Source organism: Onychostruthus taczanowskii, unplaced genomic scaffold (genome assembly GCF_017590055.1).
Source record: "Onychostruthus taczanowskii isolate IOZ18803 unplaced genomic scaffold, ASM1759005v1 scaffold7, whole genome shotgun sequence".
NCBI classification, from domain to species: Eukaryota; Metazoa; Chordata; class Aves; order Passeriformes; family Passeridae; genus Onychostruthus; species Onychostruthus taczanowskii.
In genome coordinates this window covers 3,541,469-3,557,162 of record NW_024504786.1, presented here as the reverse complement: position 1 = coordinate 3,557,162, position 15,694 = coordinate 3,541,469, and the positions used below count along the sequence as shown (strand labels likewise).

Sequence of the window (15,694 nt, the reverse complement as noted above, 5' to 3'; positions counted from 1 at the left end):
CACCAGACCAGGTTGCTCCAAGGCTCGTCCATCCTGGCCTTGAATGTGTCCAAGGATGGGGTATCCACAGCTTCCCTGGGAAAACTGTGCCAGGGCCTCACATCCAAAGTCCCTCCCTGCTCTCCTGTAATCTCTGTGCTGAAGGGCTCTAAGGCTCTTCTCCAGGCTGAACACTCTCCCGGAATTTCCTCACAGAAGAGATTCCTACCTCATGCCTTGGCACTCACTCTCATTTTTTGGCAAAATAAATCTGCTTTTCAGAAGCATTCCTCCCGGCAGAGGCAGGGCAGGGGGCTGACACCCAGCCTGGACCCTCTCCCGCATGGAACCCTTCACGCAGCTGGCTGTGCATCCCCCACCCCCGGCACAGCATCCCGCGCCGGCCCAGGTTAAACATTGCGGGACCCGCGACATTCCTGCACGGATTAAGCGCCGCCAGCAGCCCCGGCTGTGGCTCCGCCCGCGCAGGGGGGACAGCTCGCTGCCCACGCGTGTCACCCTCCGCCTCTCATCGCGGCTGGCGGCCGAAGGATGGAGAGGGACCCTCGGCAGTGCCACTCGGCAGGACGGGGCTGTCGCTGTCCCGGCGCTTGGCGGCGGGCGGGGGGACGCGGCAACAGCGCACCAGTGGTGTAGTGGTATCATGCAAGATTCCCATTCTTGCGACCCGGGTTCGATTCCCGGCTGGTGCAGGACGCGGTCCATGTAGCCTTTTCTAAGTTGTGGTAGTGCAGTGTTAAGGCGCGGGCAGACGTGGAGGTCTCCCAAAATTTGTGGGAGTTTCTTTTTACCGACGGGATGCTCGGCCCAGCGCTGTGTCCGCACGTCCCGGAGCCCATTTCTCCCCCCGCAGGGATTAGGGACCTTTCCCCTTCCTCCTTGTTGAGATCTCTGATGCCTCCTCTGCTCTCTCTTTCCTCCCTCCTCAACAGGAGCCCACCCCCTCCTTTACACAGACACACACGCTGGAAGCCCCACAGGGAGCCAGGACTGAAATAGAGCTCTTCTGCACAAGGTGCAAATTTTGGGCTATTTCTGAATAATTCTCAATTAAAAAAAAAACCAAAAAAACAAAAAAATAACCTTTCTGCAGATACCCACTCCTGGAGTGTGAGAGCTGTGGCCGGATCCCTTCCCAGGCTTCCAAGACCTCCATGGTTCCTCAGCATGTGGGGATGCACGTGGAACGGGGGAACCTCTGCCACCCCCTCCCTCCGTCCTTCCCTGGAACACAGATTGTCCCCTGTGCAAAAACGCAGGGAAAGGCTGCAGGGAGAGGGAGACTGTCCCCCTTGAGATGGGGTCCCCCTGTGCTCAGCTGTCTCAGAAGCCTCCTGAGGCCCCAGTGGTGCGTTGTGGGACTTCGCAGCACCGAGGAAGCTGAGCCAAAAATTAGGAGTGAAGCTCGATCCCATGATCAGTGTCCTGAACGCTGACCCCTTCCAGTGTCAGCTCTCTGCAGCACCGGGGTGACAAGCAGGGTCTGGTGTCCCTGCAGTTACCTGAACCAGAGGTCAGGCTCCCACTTGAGGTCTCATTAAAAAAAAAAAAAAAAAAAAAAAAAAAAATCAACATTTCCCCTACAAACTGTTCACATCCGTATAAAACACACCCATCCATATAAACCATGCACATCCTTATAAAACATTAATGTCCATGCAAACCACAGACATAATTATAAACCACGTTCATCTGTTTAAAACATATAGGTGCATGCAAACCACACACATCCACATAAAGCATTTATGTGCATACAAACCATACACATAATTATAACATGTACACCATGTAAAATATATATTCATACAACCCTACAAATCCACACGAAACACGCACATCTGTATAAAACATGTGCATCCATATAAACATATAACCTCTGAGGAGCTTATAAATAACCAGCCAAAACCACAAATGTATTCCTGTTTCCCTGAAAAGCCGGGAGCAGGGACGGGGTTTGCTGAAGGTCACTGGACATGTGGGGCAGTGTGGATCCCGATGCTGCGGGAGGGCGGAGGTGGGAAGCGGCGTGGAGACCCGCGGGAAAGCGCCGCAATCATCCCGCAAAAAAAGGGCATTTGCGATGTGTGACGACTCTGTAAAAAATGCCCAAACAGGATTAGAGGATTTCCCGGGAAATCATTCGTGGAGTGAGGCAGTAGGAGGCACATTAAAGCTTTCAGCCCTTTCTGAGAACAGTCCTTGAGCGGCTGCGCTTTGCTCGCCAGAGCCCCCAGCGACCCGCCGGGACCCGGGGTGAGCAGCGGCCCCGTTTGCCCTCTCCCCTCGGCCCCGTTAATGCTTAACCCGCCCGGTTTGCTCCACGGGGCCGGCGGCCGTGGCGTGATCCCCGCCCCGCCGCGCTGAGCCCCGGCCAGACGGCGGAGCCGCGGCCGCCGCTGCGCTCCGGGACTGCGCGGGTGCGCACCGGGATTGCGCTCCGGGACTGCGCGGGTGCGCTCCGGCCCCTCGGCTCCGCTCCAGCTCCCCGGCCCCGCTCCAGCCCCTCGGCTGCGCCGCGGCCCCGCGGGTGCGCTCCGGCCCCTCGGCGGTCTCGCAGGGGGTCCCGCCGGTGCCGTCCCCGGCTCCGGGGGTCCCGGCGCTGCCCGTCGGGTGCGGGATGTCCCCGCGGGCGCTGGAGCTGGTGCTGGTGCTGGCGCTGGCGGAGCTGGTTCTGGCCCCGGGAGCGGCCGAGGAGGGGGAAGCCGCCGTCGGGGCCGCCCCTCCGCGATCCGCTGCTTTCCATCGCGCCGCCAAGGTGAGGAGCGCGGGGTGGGGGGACAGCCACGCTCCTCTGTGTGTGTGTGTGTGTGTCCCGAAGCCCAGCCCGGTGCTCGTGTCCCCGCAGGCGTCCTGGCGGCTGCCCGGGCGCTACGTGGTGATGCTGCGGGCGGGCAGCGAGGCCGAGCTGCGAGGCACGGCCCGGCGGCTGCAGGCCCGGGCGGCTCGGCGGGGACACCCGGCAGAGCTGCTGCACGTCTTCCACCTCCTGCCCGCCTTCCTGGTGAGGATGAGCAGCGACGTGCTGGACGCGGTACGTGGAGCGGAGGACAGGGTGGTGGCAGGGGACAGCGGCTGCGGTGGGCGCTGGTGGGAGTGGGAGCCCCTGCCTCGGGGGGAAACGGGAGCTTTGTGTCCCCCCCGCAGGCGCTGAAGCTGCCGCAGGTGAAGTACATTGAGGAGGATGCCTACGTCTTTGCGCAGAGCATTCCCTGGAACCTGGGCAGGATCGTACCGCCACAGCCCGGCTCGGGCGCCTACAGCCCTCCCAGTAAGCGCTGGGGTGTGTGAGGGGAGCGAGGCTTTGAGGAAGAGTCAGGTCCCCTCTCCTTAACTTGAGGGGTGGGAATATTCCTCTGCTCCATGGTGCTGCATTTTGGGAGCAGCCCAGGTGGCCTGTGCTGACCGTGGTGGTGGTTGCCTTTCCCCCCGCTGCACCCCTGGCAGATCAAAGGTGACCTGGCCGAGATTTACCTGCTGGACAGCAGCGTGCAGAGCACCCACCGGGAGATCGAGGGCAGGGTGACTGTGACTGGCTTCGAGAGCATCCCCGAGGAGGATGGCACCCACTTCCACAGGCAGGTGAGTCCTGAGGTGCCGCACGCTGCATCCTGGCCAGAGCACCCGCCTGCGTCCACCAAATCCTGCCCAAGCTTGCGAGGCTTTCCAGGACAAGGGAGACACTTGGCCCGGACCAAAATGCTGGGCAGGATGGGCAACAAGAGCTGTGGTCTATTGGGAGCCTCAAGGTGGTCTGTTTGGAGATATGGCTGAGTCGGGCACTCTCTAGGAAAGTGTTCGAGGGTAGCACGGGTGTGTGTCGGGTAAGAGAGAACCAAGGTGGGAAAGGGGTGGGATTGCAAACCTGCTTTGATGCGGTAGCACGGGTGTGTGTCGGGTAAGAGAGAACCAAGGTGGGAAAGGGGTGGCGGGCACGCGGTGGGATTGCAAACCTGCTTTGATGGAACGGGCTGGGGCACGACACTGCGGTGCCCGTGCCAGGCCAGCCAGTGTGACAGCCACGGGACCCACGTGGCCGGGGTGCTGAGCGGGCGCGACGCCGGCGTGGCCAGGGGCGCCAGCATCCGCAGCCTCCGCGTGCTGAGCTGCCAGGGGAAGGGCACCGTCAGCGGCACCCTCATGGGTGAGTCACCCCCGCCCCCAGAGCAGCAGGGTCCCTCCCGCAGCTTCCTGCCATGGTGTCTTGTCGCTCGCAGCCCTGGAGTTCATCGGGAGGACGCTGGAGGCTCAGCCCTTCGCGCCGCGGGTGGTGCTGCTGCCCCTGGCCGGAGCGCGGAGCCCCGCGCTGAACGCGGGCTGCCGGCGGCTGGCACGGACCGGAGCGGTCATGGTGGCGGCTGCCGGCAACTACAAGGACGATGCCTGCCTCTACTCGCCTGCTTCCGAGCCGGAGGTACGGCTGTGGGGACCGCTGAGGCTCCGGGTCAGCGAGGGCTGGGCTGGGCGCGCCATCCCTGCCCTGCTCTCTGTCACTGCCAGGTCATCACGGTCGGTGCCACCGACAGCGAGGACCGACCTGCCTCCATCGGCACCCTGGGCACCAACTTTGGCCGCTGCGTGGACCTGTTTGCCCCGGGGGACGACATCATCGGCGCCTCCAGCGACTGCAGCACGTGTTTCACAGCGCGGAGCGGGACGTCGCAGGCGGCCGCGCATGTGGCAGGCGAGCTGCGCTTTGAGGGGCAGGGAGGGCTGGCCCTCCGCTTGCTGGTGCTGGCACAGGGCTCCAGGCATGCCTGAGCTGGGGGCATTTTCCCCCCATGTTCCCTGACTCCCCTGGTTTGTCTCATCCGGGCGCGGCAGCCTGCGCAGCGCTCCCGCACCCCGCGCGTGTGGGCGATGGGCTGCAGAGATGCTCTGCCGTGTCTCTGGAGCCGCGCTGCCCACGGCAGCGCTGCGTGGGTGGCTCTGTCCTCTCTGGTTGTCACTGCGGCCCCCGGGCTCTTGCAGGCATCGCGGCCGTGCTGCTCAGCGCCGAGCCCCAGCTGAGCCCGGCCGAGCTCCGCCAGCGCCTCCTGCGCTTCTCCACCAAGAACGCCATGGACACGGCGTGGATCCCGCAGGAGCAGCGCCTCCAGACACCCAACAGCGTGGCAGCGCTGCCCGCCCGGCTGGCAGCAGGTAAGGACCTCGCTGCCTGCTGGGTGCTCGGCAGAGTTCTGCTCTTGCCAGGAAAAAAAGTGCCGGAGTGAAGGCACAGCAGGGAATGTCCTCCGGGCTGTGCCGGGGACGGCTGAGCCTGGCTGCATCCATGGATGGGCGAGATGGAGCCTGGTCGGTGGGTGCTGGGTGACACTGAGGGTGGCACTGAGGGTGTCACTGAGGGTGTGTGGGTGACACTGAGGGGGGCACTGAGGGTGTGTGGGTGTCACTGAGGGTGACATTGAGGGTGGCACTGAGGCTGTCCCCCTCCCCGGCCCCGTTGCAGAGGGGCCGCTGCTCTGCCGCTCGGTGTGGTCGGCGCGCTCGGGGCTCTCCCGGCTCTCCAGGGCCGTGGCTCGCTGCGCCAGCACCGAGGAGATGCTCAGCTGCTCCAGCTTCTCCCGCAGCGGCAGCCGGCTGGGAGAGCACGTGGAGGTGAGCAGAGCGGGGCAGAGCTGCTGCCCCTGCAGGGCCCGCTGCCCTCGGAGGGGTGTCCCCAGCCCCCCGAGGCCCCGGTGACGCTGTGCTGCCCCGCGCCCAGGACAAGGACGGGCAGAAGCAGTGCGTGGCCCTCAACGCCTTCCAGGGCCAGGGGGTTTATGCCATCGCCAGGTGCTGCACGTGGCCCAGGGCTGAGTGCCGGATCAAGGCCAGCTCCCCGGGGGCCCAGGGGGCCGAGTGCTCGCCAGGAGACACCGTGCTGACTGGTAACACCCAACACGCGGGGTTACAGACCTCTGAGCCTGATGGACAAGGGTGTTTCTTCCAGAAAAGCTCTGGGATTTGGGGGTAAAAGGGTGGGTGTGGTTGCTGGGGTGGTAGGGAAGGGGTGCATGTGCTGTGTGCTTGGAGGGAGGAAGGTGCAGGGCGCATCCTTGGCAGCAGTGCGTGCACTGGGATGCTGCCATGGCTGCCCTGTGCCAATATCCCCTCTGCCCCGGGCAGGGTGCAGTTTCCACTCCCCATCCGTGGTGCTGGGTGTTGGTGGCAGGCCCGTGGAGGGGCTGGGGAGGGGGCCCAGCCGCTGTGCCAGCAGGACAGAGGCGATGGCCCACGCCTTGTGCTGCCCCAGTGCCAGCCTCGAGTGCCGGCTGAAGGAGCACGTGGCCCTGGAACACGAGGAGAAGGTAGGGATGGGCCCTGCCCCTCTGCCGTGCTGTTCTCTTTGTCTCTGCTGTCCCTCTGCCACCCTGATGGCTTTTGGGTGTGGCTGTCCCGACCCCAGCCTTGCCTGCTGTCCCCAGCTGCAATGGGACACCCCGTGCAGCGGGGTGACAGAGTCACACACCCTGAACTGTGGGGCCCTCGGGGACGGGCAGCCCCTGGCCCTTTGCTGACCCGTGGGTGGTGACCTCTCCTCCCCGTTAGGTGACAGTGTCCTGTGAGGATGGCTGGACGCTGACGGGCTGTAACTCCCTGTCCCGGAGCCCTGGCTCCACGGGAGCCTACGCCGAGGACAATTCCTGCGTGGCAGCCGCCGTTCCTGGCAGCAGCTCGGCCGTGGCCATTTGCTGCCGGAGCCGGCAGTAGGGACAGGCTGAGCTGAGGGGTGGCTCCTGTGGCACAGCAGGGATGGAGCCCTTGCTGGAGCGCTGTGTCCCTGGCTCAGTGCCTTTCCAGGTTTCCAGAACAATCCATGCTCCGACACGCAGCCGATGGCCGAAGTTGTCTCCGCCTCGCGCACAGCGGGGTCAGGATCCAGGCCAGCATCCAGGGTGGCTCTTCAAGAGCTCTCCAAGCACCCCCCGTGCAGCTGGAGCCCTGTCCCATCACTGGAGTCATCCCAGAATCCTTTCCCTGCCATGCTCTGGGTCTTCCTACAAGCACTTTGACAGAACAAGCCGTGCTGTTGTCACCCAGCATAGGAAAAATCCACCATTTTTTAAAGAAAAAAAGTGTTGTGAGGATCACTCCTTCCTTTCCTGCTTAGTTGCTCATTAGTTGTCAGCCAATGCTGCTTAGCACTTGGAAAATCTTAGTTTAGCCATTTTTGGGCAGTTTTATAATTGCCTAATCGTATTCCTAGGAGATTTCTTTACTTTTGAGTCAAGTGTAAGGGCTTTAGTTTAAACAGCCTGCTTGGTTAATTAGATTTTTATCTGCATTGCTACAGTCAGCTACTGCTTCATTAGTGCTTTTTTTTTGTTGTTGAGTCAAAGTTAATGATCTGCTGGTGTTATGTGTTAACAGTTTCAGGTCTTCCCAAGATACAGAACTGTAGGAGGCTGTAATTCCTAAAAAAACCCCAACAAAAACAAAAACAAAAAAAAAACAAAAAAAAGCTTCATAGCACCTTTGTTTTTACATTTGTACCTTAAATATTTACTTGGAGTTTTATAAATGAGCGTTTTATAAATGTCTTTTTAAAATAAAATTCATAGACCTGTGCTCTTGTGGTCCTTTGTCTGCTTTCATAGACAGCAGGTCCCCTGGGGAACTGGTCTGGAAGAGAGAAGGGGGACCCATCCAGCAGGGAATTGGCTTTGTCAGTGAGCAGCCCCAGGCCTCCACGTGGGATCTGATCCCTGCCTGGGATCCAAGGTGCTGCTGGATGGCAGCTGGCACAGACAGCACAGGCACCCTTGCCCACAGCCGGGTTGTGCTCTGGGACTGTGTTGTCCCCACACACACGAGACCAGAAGTTTGTTTTAACAACAGTGGTGCAGGGAAAAGCTTCCAGTTATGGAAACAAACATCAGGCAGCTTTGGGAATGCGCCCTTGAACTTGGGTTGCTGCTGTTCCTTCACTTGGGAAGGGCTGGAGCCCCAGGAAGGAGACAAAGCTTGGCTTAGAGAGATGCCAACAGCAGGGAAAGGCTGAGAAGCACTGGTCTGGAAGAGGGAAGGGGGACCCATCCAGCAGGGAATTGGCTTTGTCAGTGAGCAGCCCCAGGCCTCCACGTGGGATCTGATCCCTGCCTGGGATCCAAGGTGCTGCTGGATGGCAGCTGGCACAGACAGCACAGGCACCCTTGCCCACAGCCGGGTTGTGCTCTGGGACTGTGTTGTCCCCACACACACGAGACCAGAAGTTTGTTTTAACAACAGTGGTGCAGGGAAAAGCTTCCAGTTATGGAAACAAACATCAGGCAGCTTTGGGAATGCGCCCTTGAACTTGGGTTGCTGCTGTTCCTTCACTTGGGAAGGGCTGGAGCCCCAGGAAGGAGACAAAGCTTGGCTCAGAGAGATGCCAACAGCAGCCACCAAAGCTGGGTCTCACTTTTCTCTCTGTTTAGCAGCCTCCTGGTGCTACAAGATGTAATTTTTGTGGTGTTATCTGAGGATAGATGAAAAAAAACCACAGTTTGATATCACAAGCTCCAGGTTAAGCTGTCAGACTCGGCGGGGTTGGGTGTTTTTCCCAACCCAAAAGCCCCCTGCAGCTCCGTTACTCCGGCGTTAATTGGCAAGGGAAGACAAACCCAGCACAAAACACCACTTTGAAAGGTTGAAACTAATTCTAACTTGTTAACTAAAGCTGGCAAAAGCCCAACCCTAATCTAAACATGTAATTATATAACATGGACATAATTACAGCCCATAATTTCATTCAGCTGGAACCTGCATTTTGCACAAAGAGGCAGAAAAGAAAAAGGGATGTCAGCCTGAGAGCTCCTGGACAGCTCTGACACCGAGGGTGATTTTTCAGGAGGCTCCTTGGGCTGTCACCTCTCAAAACACACATCAGGATTTCAGCTCCGCTGCCTGCCCTGTGAGAGGGGAGGATCCAGCACAAGCTGTGAGCATTTTCCACGCCTGATAAGCCAGACAGAGCTCCCCCAGCTCAGCTCAAGCCTTCATAAGCCTGGTAGAAGGAAACAATATTAAGAGATTAGCCCTTGCTTTTTGCCTTGTATGTGGGTAGGTGGAAAAGCCTCTCACGGTCAGGAGAGCAGGGCTGATCCCAGGGATGCTGATCCCAGGGATGCTGATCCCAGGGTCGCTGATCCCAGTCCTGGCAGCACTTTGCAAGTGCACGCTCCCAGGACCGCCAGGGGAGAGCAGAGGCAGTGTCAGGCTGGAAAAGTCAAAGTCCTTGTCCTTAGAGCAGGGGGCAAAGGCAGAGCAGGGATGGCAGCTCCTGGTCCCCAAACAAGTGAGCAATGGAACACCAGCTCCGTGTGCACCCTCTGGCCCGTGCCCCTGGGGGAGGCAGGAAGAATTCACACCCAGCTGGCCCACAAATCTCGGATCTGACACACAAAATCCGCTCTAATCCACCACTGTGAGCGTGGCCAGGGTAACTCACTGTGCTGGGGTCAGGAGGAGCTCACAGAGGTACAGAGGGGACAGAGCCCCAGCACGTGCTGTGGCATAAGGACGTACAGCAGGGCAGCTCCAGGGCCACCCAGCTGCTTCCACTGACTCTGGACAGGAGCCAAAACAGCAGTCAGGGCCCCCCTGAGGAGCTCAGCATCTGCAGGGCTGGCCCAAGGAGGTTCAGGATACGAGGATCAACAAGAGCAGAGTGTAGCAGCGTGTGCACAGTCTAAAGATTACACTACTTTTCTGTGAAAGGAATAACTTTATTCCATTGACCAGGAATCCCAAGACTGTTCATCAAGACTGCCTATTTTTCCAGTGCCAAATGTCTATGCATTAATTGGACAATATCTCCCTGAGCGCTCACAGGCAGGCTGTGGCTGCTCCTCACTGAACATTTTGTAAGCTGTATAAAAACATTTTCATCCAAAAAGATTGGCAGTAAAAATTACAACATATAAATGCATCACAATTTACACAAAAACTAGTTTGGTTTTTTTTTTTTTCCTTTTGTCGAACTCTATTTTCCAAAAAATAATCTTCAGCAGGTTCAAATGACAGCAGCTGGAAACAAAAATAAGTGATCAAATATCATCTTATTGCAAATTATAACCACTGACTTTGTACAAGCGTGAGCAGAACCGTGAAAAAGTTTGTATTGGTTTCAAGTATACAGTGGTGATGAGCCATCCTGATGCAATTCCCACCAATGCTTCCCTGGGCCTGGGCTGTCGAGGATGTTGTTTCCATAGGAAATAACAGGAACCTGAAGTGACAAGTGGTGCCAACCCATGGGAACATGACCAGCTTTTCCCATCACCGCTGTGTACTGACTCCTTGGGAAGATTCATGGCCTGTTGCCAAAGCATTTGGGGGTGGGGGAAGGAAGGAAGGAAGAGGGGTGCCCGTAAGAAATGATTAATTCCAAATTAATTTAAAATACGCGTCACATTTAAAACGTCCCAGCACATCATCAGAAACATTTACAAAATGCTAACTCTGCCCTGTGCCTGTGAAGACATTGTTTGGAAAAGGAAAGTGAGAGATTCACTACGGTGCCCCCCTGCCATCCATCCTACCCCACAATAAGTTACAAAGCTGTACAGCTGACATCGCATCCCATGGATCCTTCCGACAGTGACATGACTGGTTACTTTCAATATTAGTGCACAACAGTGAAAAGCTGTCTGCTGCTCTGTGTTTTGGCAGCAGCGTGTGAAAAGAAACAAAAAAAGGCACTTTTTGGCTGGTTGTGCCTTTAACTTGGCAAATTTGTCTATTCTGGAGGTACCCAGGCACTCTTTAAGATGTCCCCCGTTTCTGTGCATGTTTGTTTATATAATTTTTTTTCAAAGTAAGGCAGAATCCATAAATAAAGGCAAAAAGCAGTGCAGAAAATGTGACAAACACAAAATGTACAAAAGATGAAGTTAGTTGGCACAAAAGAAGCTTGAATCCAGAGCCAGAAATCACTGAACTGCACTTGACATAGAAAACAAAACTGTGCTCAAATCATCCCAACTGGTTTCCAGTTATTTGTGAGCAAATTAAAAGAGCTGTGATATTTTAAACGTTGCCTGGTCAAGTGAAAATGCAAATAAAGCCAATTCTTTCTTTCCCTCTGTTAAAATTGCTCTAAAATCTGCACAACAGTGTTCCCAGCTAACTCAAGGAATTATTCATCATATACAACCAATACCAACTTTCTCAGTAATTTCAAAGCATAAGCAAGTGATTGCAGATCCATGACTGAGACTACATTTTATTCAATATGTCTCCAAAGGTTAAAAAAATTTAATGAGTAAAACTGCAACAGAATTCCTTCTTAAAGTGCTTTTTTTCTTTTAAACTACTCATTAACTTTTTCTTTTTATTCACCAACATCCTTGAATAATAAATGCTTGCATACCTAGAGAACAAAGCTTTTCTTTTACTGCCCTTCCCAGCTGTCTGAAGGGTTTTTGGAAGGGTACTGGGAAAGATGACTCATTCCAGAGCTCCTTTACCAAATCATTCAGTAAGGAATGACTCTTCTTACAGAGCAATTCTGCTGATCTTTCTCATCAAGAGCTTTACAAATTAGCAGGGAGACATATTAAATACAGAAGTCCTTATGTAAACCCATTCTTTAACTAATATTTTACAATGAAATGTAAGTCATCACACATCTTTACAGAAATTTGAATATTCCTATTCAATATTATCAGAAAGATTAAAAATTTGCCCTCCATACATAAGGGCAGTCTGTTTCTTTTTTTTTTTTTTTTCCTGTATAAAAACCAAAAGAATTTTTTTTTTTTTTTGCAGCATCACAGAAAAGCAACAGTTTTACATTCACTCATTTAATGTTCACATAAAAATTCAACCACTAGCGTTTGTGTATTTGATAAAATCTTCTTGACAAACTTGGTTTCGGTGTTTTGGACTGTCACAAGCTACTGCAGGTGAAGATGCAGTTTTCTAGAGCATTTGTTGATCTGAAGCCTTCGTGACTAAAAAATGCTTTTATCTTTCAGGGAAACAACCTCCTCCAGCATCTCCTCTGGTCCTGTGAAGCCACTGCTCCCCCAGACTCCCAATGGCATCAGCAACACGACTCCAGTTCCAGCAGGGACCAGGCATTGAATGTTTGGGCTGGTTCTCGTGTTCACAGGGATCTCCTCTAAGGGTCAACGTCATCAAGGTCACTTTTAGGCTCCCCAATCATCATAGGAGACTCTGAGCCCTTTCAAACACACAGGGAGAGAAGGACACAGTCACTTTTGTAAGATGCACAGCTGTTCACAGCGTGGTCAGTGATGGTTCTGACCCGAGCCCCAGGACAGCACACACCAGGGGTAACTCTGCCCTTATTTTACCTGCTGCAGGTGCCTCTCTCCGTTCTCATTGGCAGGGCTGCTTTCTGAGCCATTGCTGCTTCCAGACTGATCCTTCTCATTCAGCAGGGCTGTGGCATAGGCCAGAGTGTCCTGAGTTGCAAACAGTCCAAGAGAGTGTCAGGGGTCATGGTAATCCCTTCATTTCACATATTAAAACATTTTTATTGTTTTATTATTATTGTTTTAAAACAGTAATAGCTGCTGTAGTGAGACAGCCAAGTCACCACAGGTAACTATGAGCATTCACTAACATCACTCAAGGGTTAATTTTCTCCAGGAGCAACCACAGGGGCTGAGCTTCCAAAGGAAAAACAGCCTGAAGTGCACTGAAATATCACAGAATCATTAAGGCTGGAAAAGTCCTTTTAAGATCATCAAGTCCAACGGCCAAACCAGCAGCACCACCATGCTCATCACTAAACTATGGCCTCAAGTGCTGTATCCACAGATTTTTTGAACACTTCCAGGGATGGTGACTAAAGTTGCCAATCCCAAAGATGCTTCCAAGAAAAGAAGTAAGCAAGTTTAACATGCTCTGCCAGGACTGACACATACCTGTGCTGAAATAGTGCGCTGGAAGGTTTTTGCAGTGGATGTTTCATTGGACACGTTACTCTGAGGAGCCCAGTAATGTTCAGACATCTGCACAAAAAGCCAAGAAAGCCATACATTTGCCATTTGATTTTTGACTTGTGTAAAGCCTCAACCAGTTGAGGTTGGTGAACCAAGACTGGAACAAGCTTCCTGAATGCTCTGGCAGCGAGCTGGAGATCTGGGGCACAGACACTTTAAATGCAGCCACAAAGGTTACTGTCCCTCAGCTGCAAACCAGCAACCAACTCCTGCTGAGCTCCAAGCTTCCAGAGTGCCCTTGGATATTTATGAAAGATATATTGGCCAAACTATGTTGAGTTTAGAGGGAAGAACAAACACTACACGTGTGGGAGGAAAAGCTCTATCAGTCGACAGCTGTGCTTTGTGCAAAGCTGTGATGATTCTGTAAGGAATCCAATCATTTAAACATTCTCCTGCATCAACACACAGGCAATGGAAAACTGCTTTTTTAAAAAAGCTGAAGCCTCCCAACACGAATACAGTGGCACTGAAAGCTTCCCACATAGCAAAGAATAATCACTGCAACCATTCACACTTGGTTTTATTCACTGTCAATGCATTTATGCCTGAAACACGTGGGGGGCTACTGAAGTTCTGGCATTGCATCAGATTAGCTGCATGCAAGTAGTCCTTGTAAAAAATGAAGTATTTTGTCTTTAGAGCCATCTCAGAGAGCCATGCAGAGGATGGAGATTATCCATCCATGATTATTGTTGTAAATGAGTGGCAATTTCCCTGTTACAGCCAAATTACCTTTTTCTGTAGCCACTGCACAGCCCAACTCCAGTGGTGTGAATTCTCCTTGAAGTAATCTTTTGCAGTAGGGCACCTTGGGAATTGAAATTGTATTCATTAGTCAGGAACAAGGCATTCTGGACAACACAAAAAAAATACAAAGACTCCTCTCTCTTTGCACTGCTGCCCTCTGTGTGCAGTGTTATCACTGCAAACTGACTTAAACTCTACAGCCCTGTTGATAATTGAATTAGCAAGAGCAGTAATTTTAGTAAAATTCACTCAAAGCAGTCTACCCCACAGGTTCACCTATTTCAGAATTATGCTTTATCGGGACATATGCCAAGTTCTAAACAAAGAGAATTCAGGACTCATATTTGAAAACTCTGGAACAGCTTCCCTATGTTTATCTGGTGTTAATGTCAGACTCCTGCTGTGCAGAATGGCTTTTTCCTTTATAAACAGCAATTACCATTTGTTACCTGAGAAATCCCTTCAGGTCCCAACCAGTAAAGATTTCACTTCATACTGGCACGTGTACTACCAAAACCTTGTACCAGTAACAAAGGATAAAACTGACCAAAACCAGGGGTAGCAGGTTTTACAGTAGTCACAGAGGGACCTAAGGCAGGGATGAGTTAAACCCTGAAACCTTTACTCACTTCTGAGCCAGGGTAACCAGGAACTTGACACACTGGTAGCAACGGCTGCTGTCCACGTGGTTGCTGTGGTGCATCAAGGCTGTGGGGAGAAACACATGGATTAGAAACCACAATCCACATTTCCATGTACCAGCCAGTCTGGAAACAAAGGTGAAGCTAAAATTTTAAGTCAGGGAATAGATTTTGTTTCTACAGATGTTAGCATGAGTTTTTGTGTTAAACACACTGCTGTCAGTGCTGGTAGTCTTGAGCACTTCCACAACTCTACTGGATTAAAAATAGAACTGCTGCATTTTCTCTTTGATCTTTCAAACGCAGTACCTGAATTTTAAACAGCCCTAATGCAGTTATTCTTCCCCTATAATCCATTCTATGTTAGATAATCACTATGGTTACATTTGTCTGAAGGAAAAAAAAAATCTGTCTGAAACCCCCATAAATGAACCAGATCACCAGCTTCCACCTGGATCAAAGTTTGCAAAGCCAGAGGAATGTTTAAAGCTTCTCCACATAAACAAGCATAGAAATCAACAGCCATGAAACTGTTCCATGGGAGACTCGGGCAAAACCCCAGGCCATTCCTACCAGGAAGTTTTCTCTACCATGAATTCCCACCTCTTTAACAAAATTCTCTGACTGAGGAGAAGCACAAAGATTTCCACGGAGCTGCCCCAATCAGATTTGCTCCTCAAAAGTTGCTCTGTCCACAGCAGTCAGCAAAGAACACTGTAGTGAAAGCTCCAAAGCTGGCAAAAATTGTTTGGGAACTGCAAATTGCCAGTTTTAATACTGTTGAGGCAGAGCAAATGATTAAAATTACAGCACTGCTGTACTACAAATTATGCACAAACATCCTATTAAGGAGCACCAAAACCTATTATGTGCTGATTTCCCTTTCCTGGATTAAAACCAGTCAGTGTGAGGGATGCTGTTCAATGCTGTTGTGAGGAAACTTGAAGGTAAAACTTTCACTCCCAGACCTCAGGGCAGTTCTCAAAGCCTTCAACATAAAAATCCAATTGAATACTTGCACTTCTCCTCTGCAGAGCAAAAAAGGTCATGTATTGCTCAAGTTACAGCACAGAATTGGTCCAACTGGGACCAATTTATCCAGAAATTAAAATAATCACTTAGCTATTCTCTTACACTGCTGCATATTTCCTTCTCTGCCATCAGCCCCACATGGAAACTACTAAAGAGGGGAGCACTGGTGAGAGAAAAGAAGAACAAAGCTAAATACTCCTTCCCACTAAATCAGAACCCAAAATGACTGAAGGTGAAAGCCACAATCTGAAGCAGCTCCTCACCCAAACAGCCACGAAAGAGCTGCTCAAGCTGCACTAACCCATCAGAGGGGCTCTCTGTGTAACCCCACTTTTC

At 52.8% G+C, this 15,694-nt stretch overlaps 2 protein-coding genes and 1 non-coding gene across 7 annotated transcripts in view; 2 read left to right on the top strand and 1 right to left on the bottom strand.

The window, feature by feature from the left end:
• The first annotated feature begins 621 nt into the window (after nucleotides 1-621).
• On the top strand, nucleotides 622-692 carry TRNAG-CCC. Its single transcript has one exon. It is a non-coding gene; the product is annotated as a tRNA-Gly (tRNA).
• A 1,925-nt stretch (nucleotides 693-2,617) lies between these two features.
• PCSK9 (proprotein convertase subtilisin/kexin type 9) lies at nucleotides 2,618-6,690 on the top strand. Its single transcript, XM_041421656.1, has 12 exons — nucleotides 2,618-2,755; nucleotides 2,846-3,031; nucleotides 3,145-3,280; nucleotides 3,452-3,579; nucleotides 4,000-4,141; nucleotides 4,215-4,411; nucleotides 4,498-4,681; nucleotides 4,969-5,139; nucleotides 5,447-5,595; nucleotides 5,702-5,867; nucleotides 6,106-6,287; nucleotides 6,529-6,690. The coding sequence occupies exons 1-12, from the start codon at nucleotides 2,618-2,620 to the stop codon at nucleotides 6,688-6,690; spliced, it is 1,941 nt and encodes a 646-aa protein (XP_041277590.1).
• A 2,975-nt stretch (nucleotides 6,691-9,665) lies between these two features.
• USP24 (ubiquitin specific peptidase 24) overlaps nucleotides 9,666-15,694 on the bottom strand; it is a 62,432-nt gene continuing 56,403 nt past the window's right edge. For all 5 annotated transcript variants that reach the window (XM_041421926.1, XM_041421927.1, XM_041421930.1 and 2 more), the window contains exons 63-67: nucleotides 14,315-14,393; nucleotides 13,671-13,746; nucleotides 12,858-12,944; nucleotides 12,282-12,392; nucleotides 9,666-12,148 (exon numbers count right to left, since the gene is read on the bottom strand). In XM_041421926.1, coding sequence (XP_041277860.1) covers nucleotides 12,086-12,148; nucleotides 12,282-12,392; nucleotides 12,858-12,944; nucleotides 13,671-13,746; nucleotides 14,315-14,393 — 416 coding nt within the window. In that variant the 3' untranslated portion in view covers nucleotides 9,666-12,085. The remainder of the gene's footprint in view (nucleotides 12,149-12,281; nucleotides 12,393-12,857; nucleotides 12,945-13,670; nucleotides 13,747-14,314; nucleotides 14,394-15,694) is intronic.

Coding starts and splice junctions, on each gene's coding strand:
- PCSK9 (XM_041421656.1), top strand. CDS start 2,618: ATGTCCCCGCGGGCGCTGGAGCTGGTGCTGGTGCTGGCGCTGGCGGAG. Junction 4,412..4,497: donor CGCCTGCTTCCGAGCCGGAG/GTACGGCTGTGG, acceptor TGTCACTGCCAG/GTCATCACGGTCGGTGCCAC. Junction 6,288..6,528: donor CCCTGGAACACGAGGAGAAG/GTAGGGATGGGC, acceptor CCTCCCCGTTAG/GTGACAGTGTCCTGTGAGGA.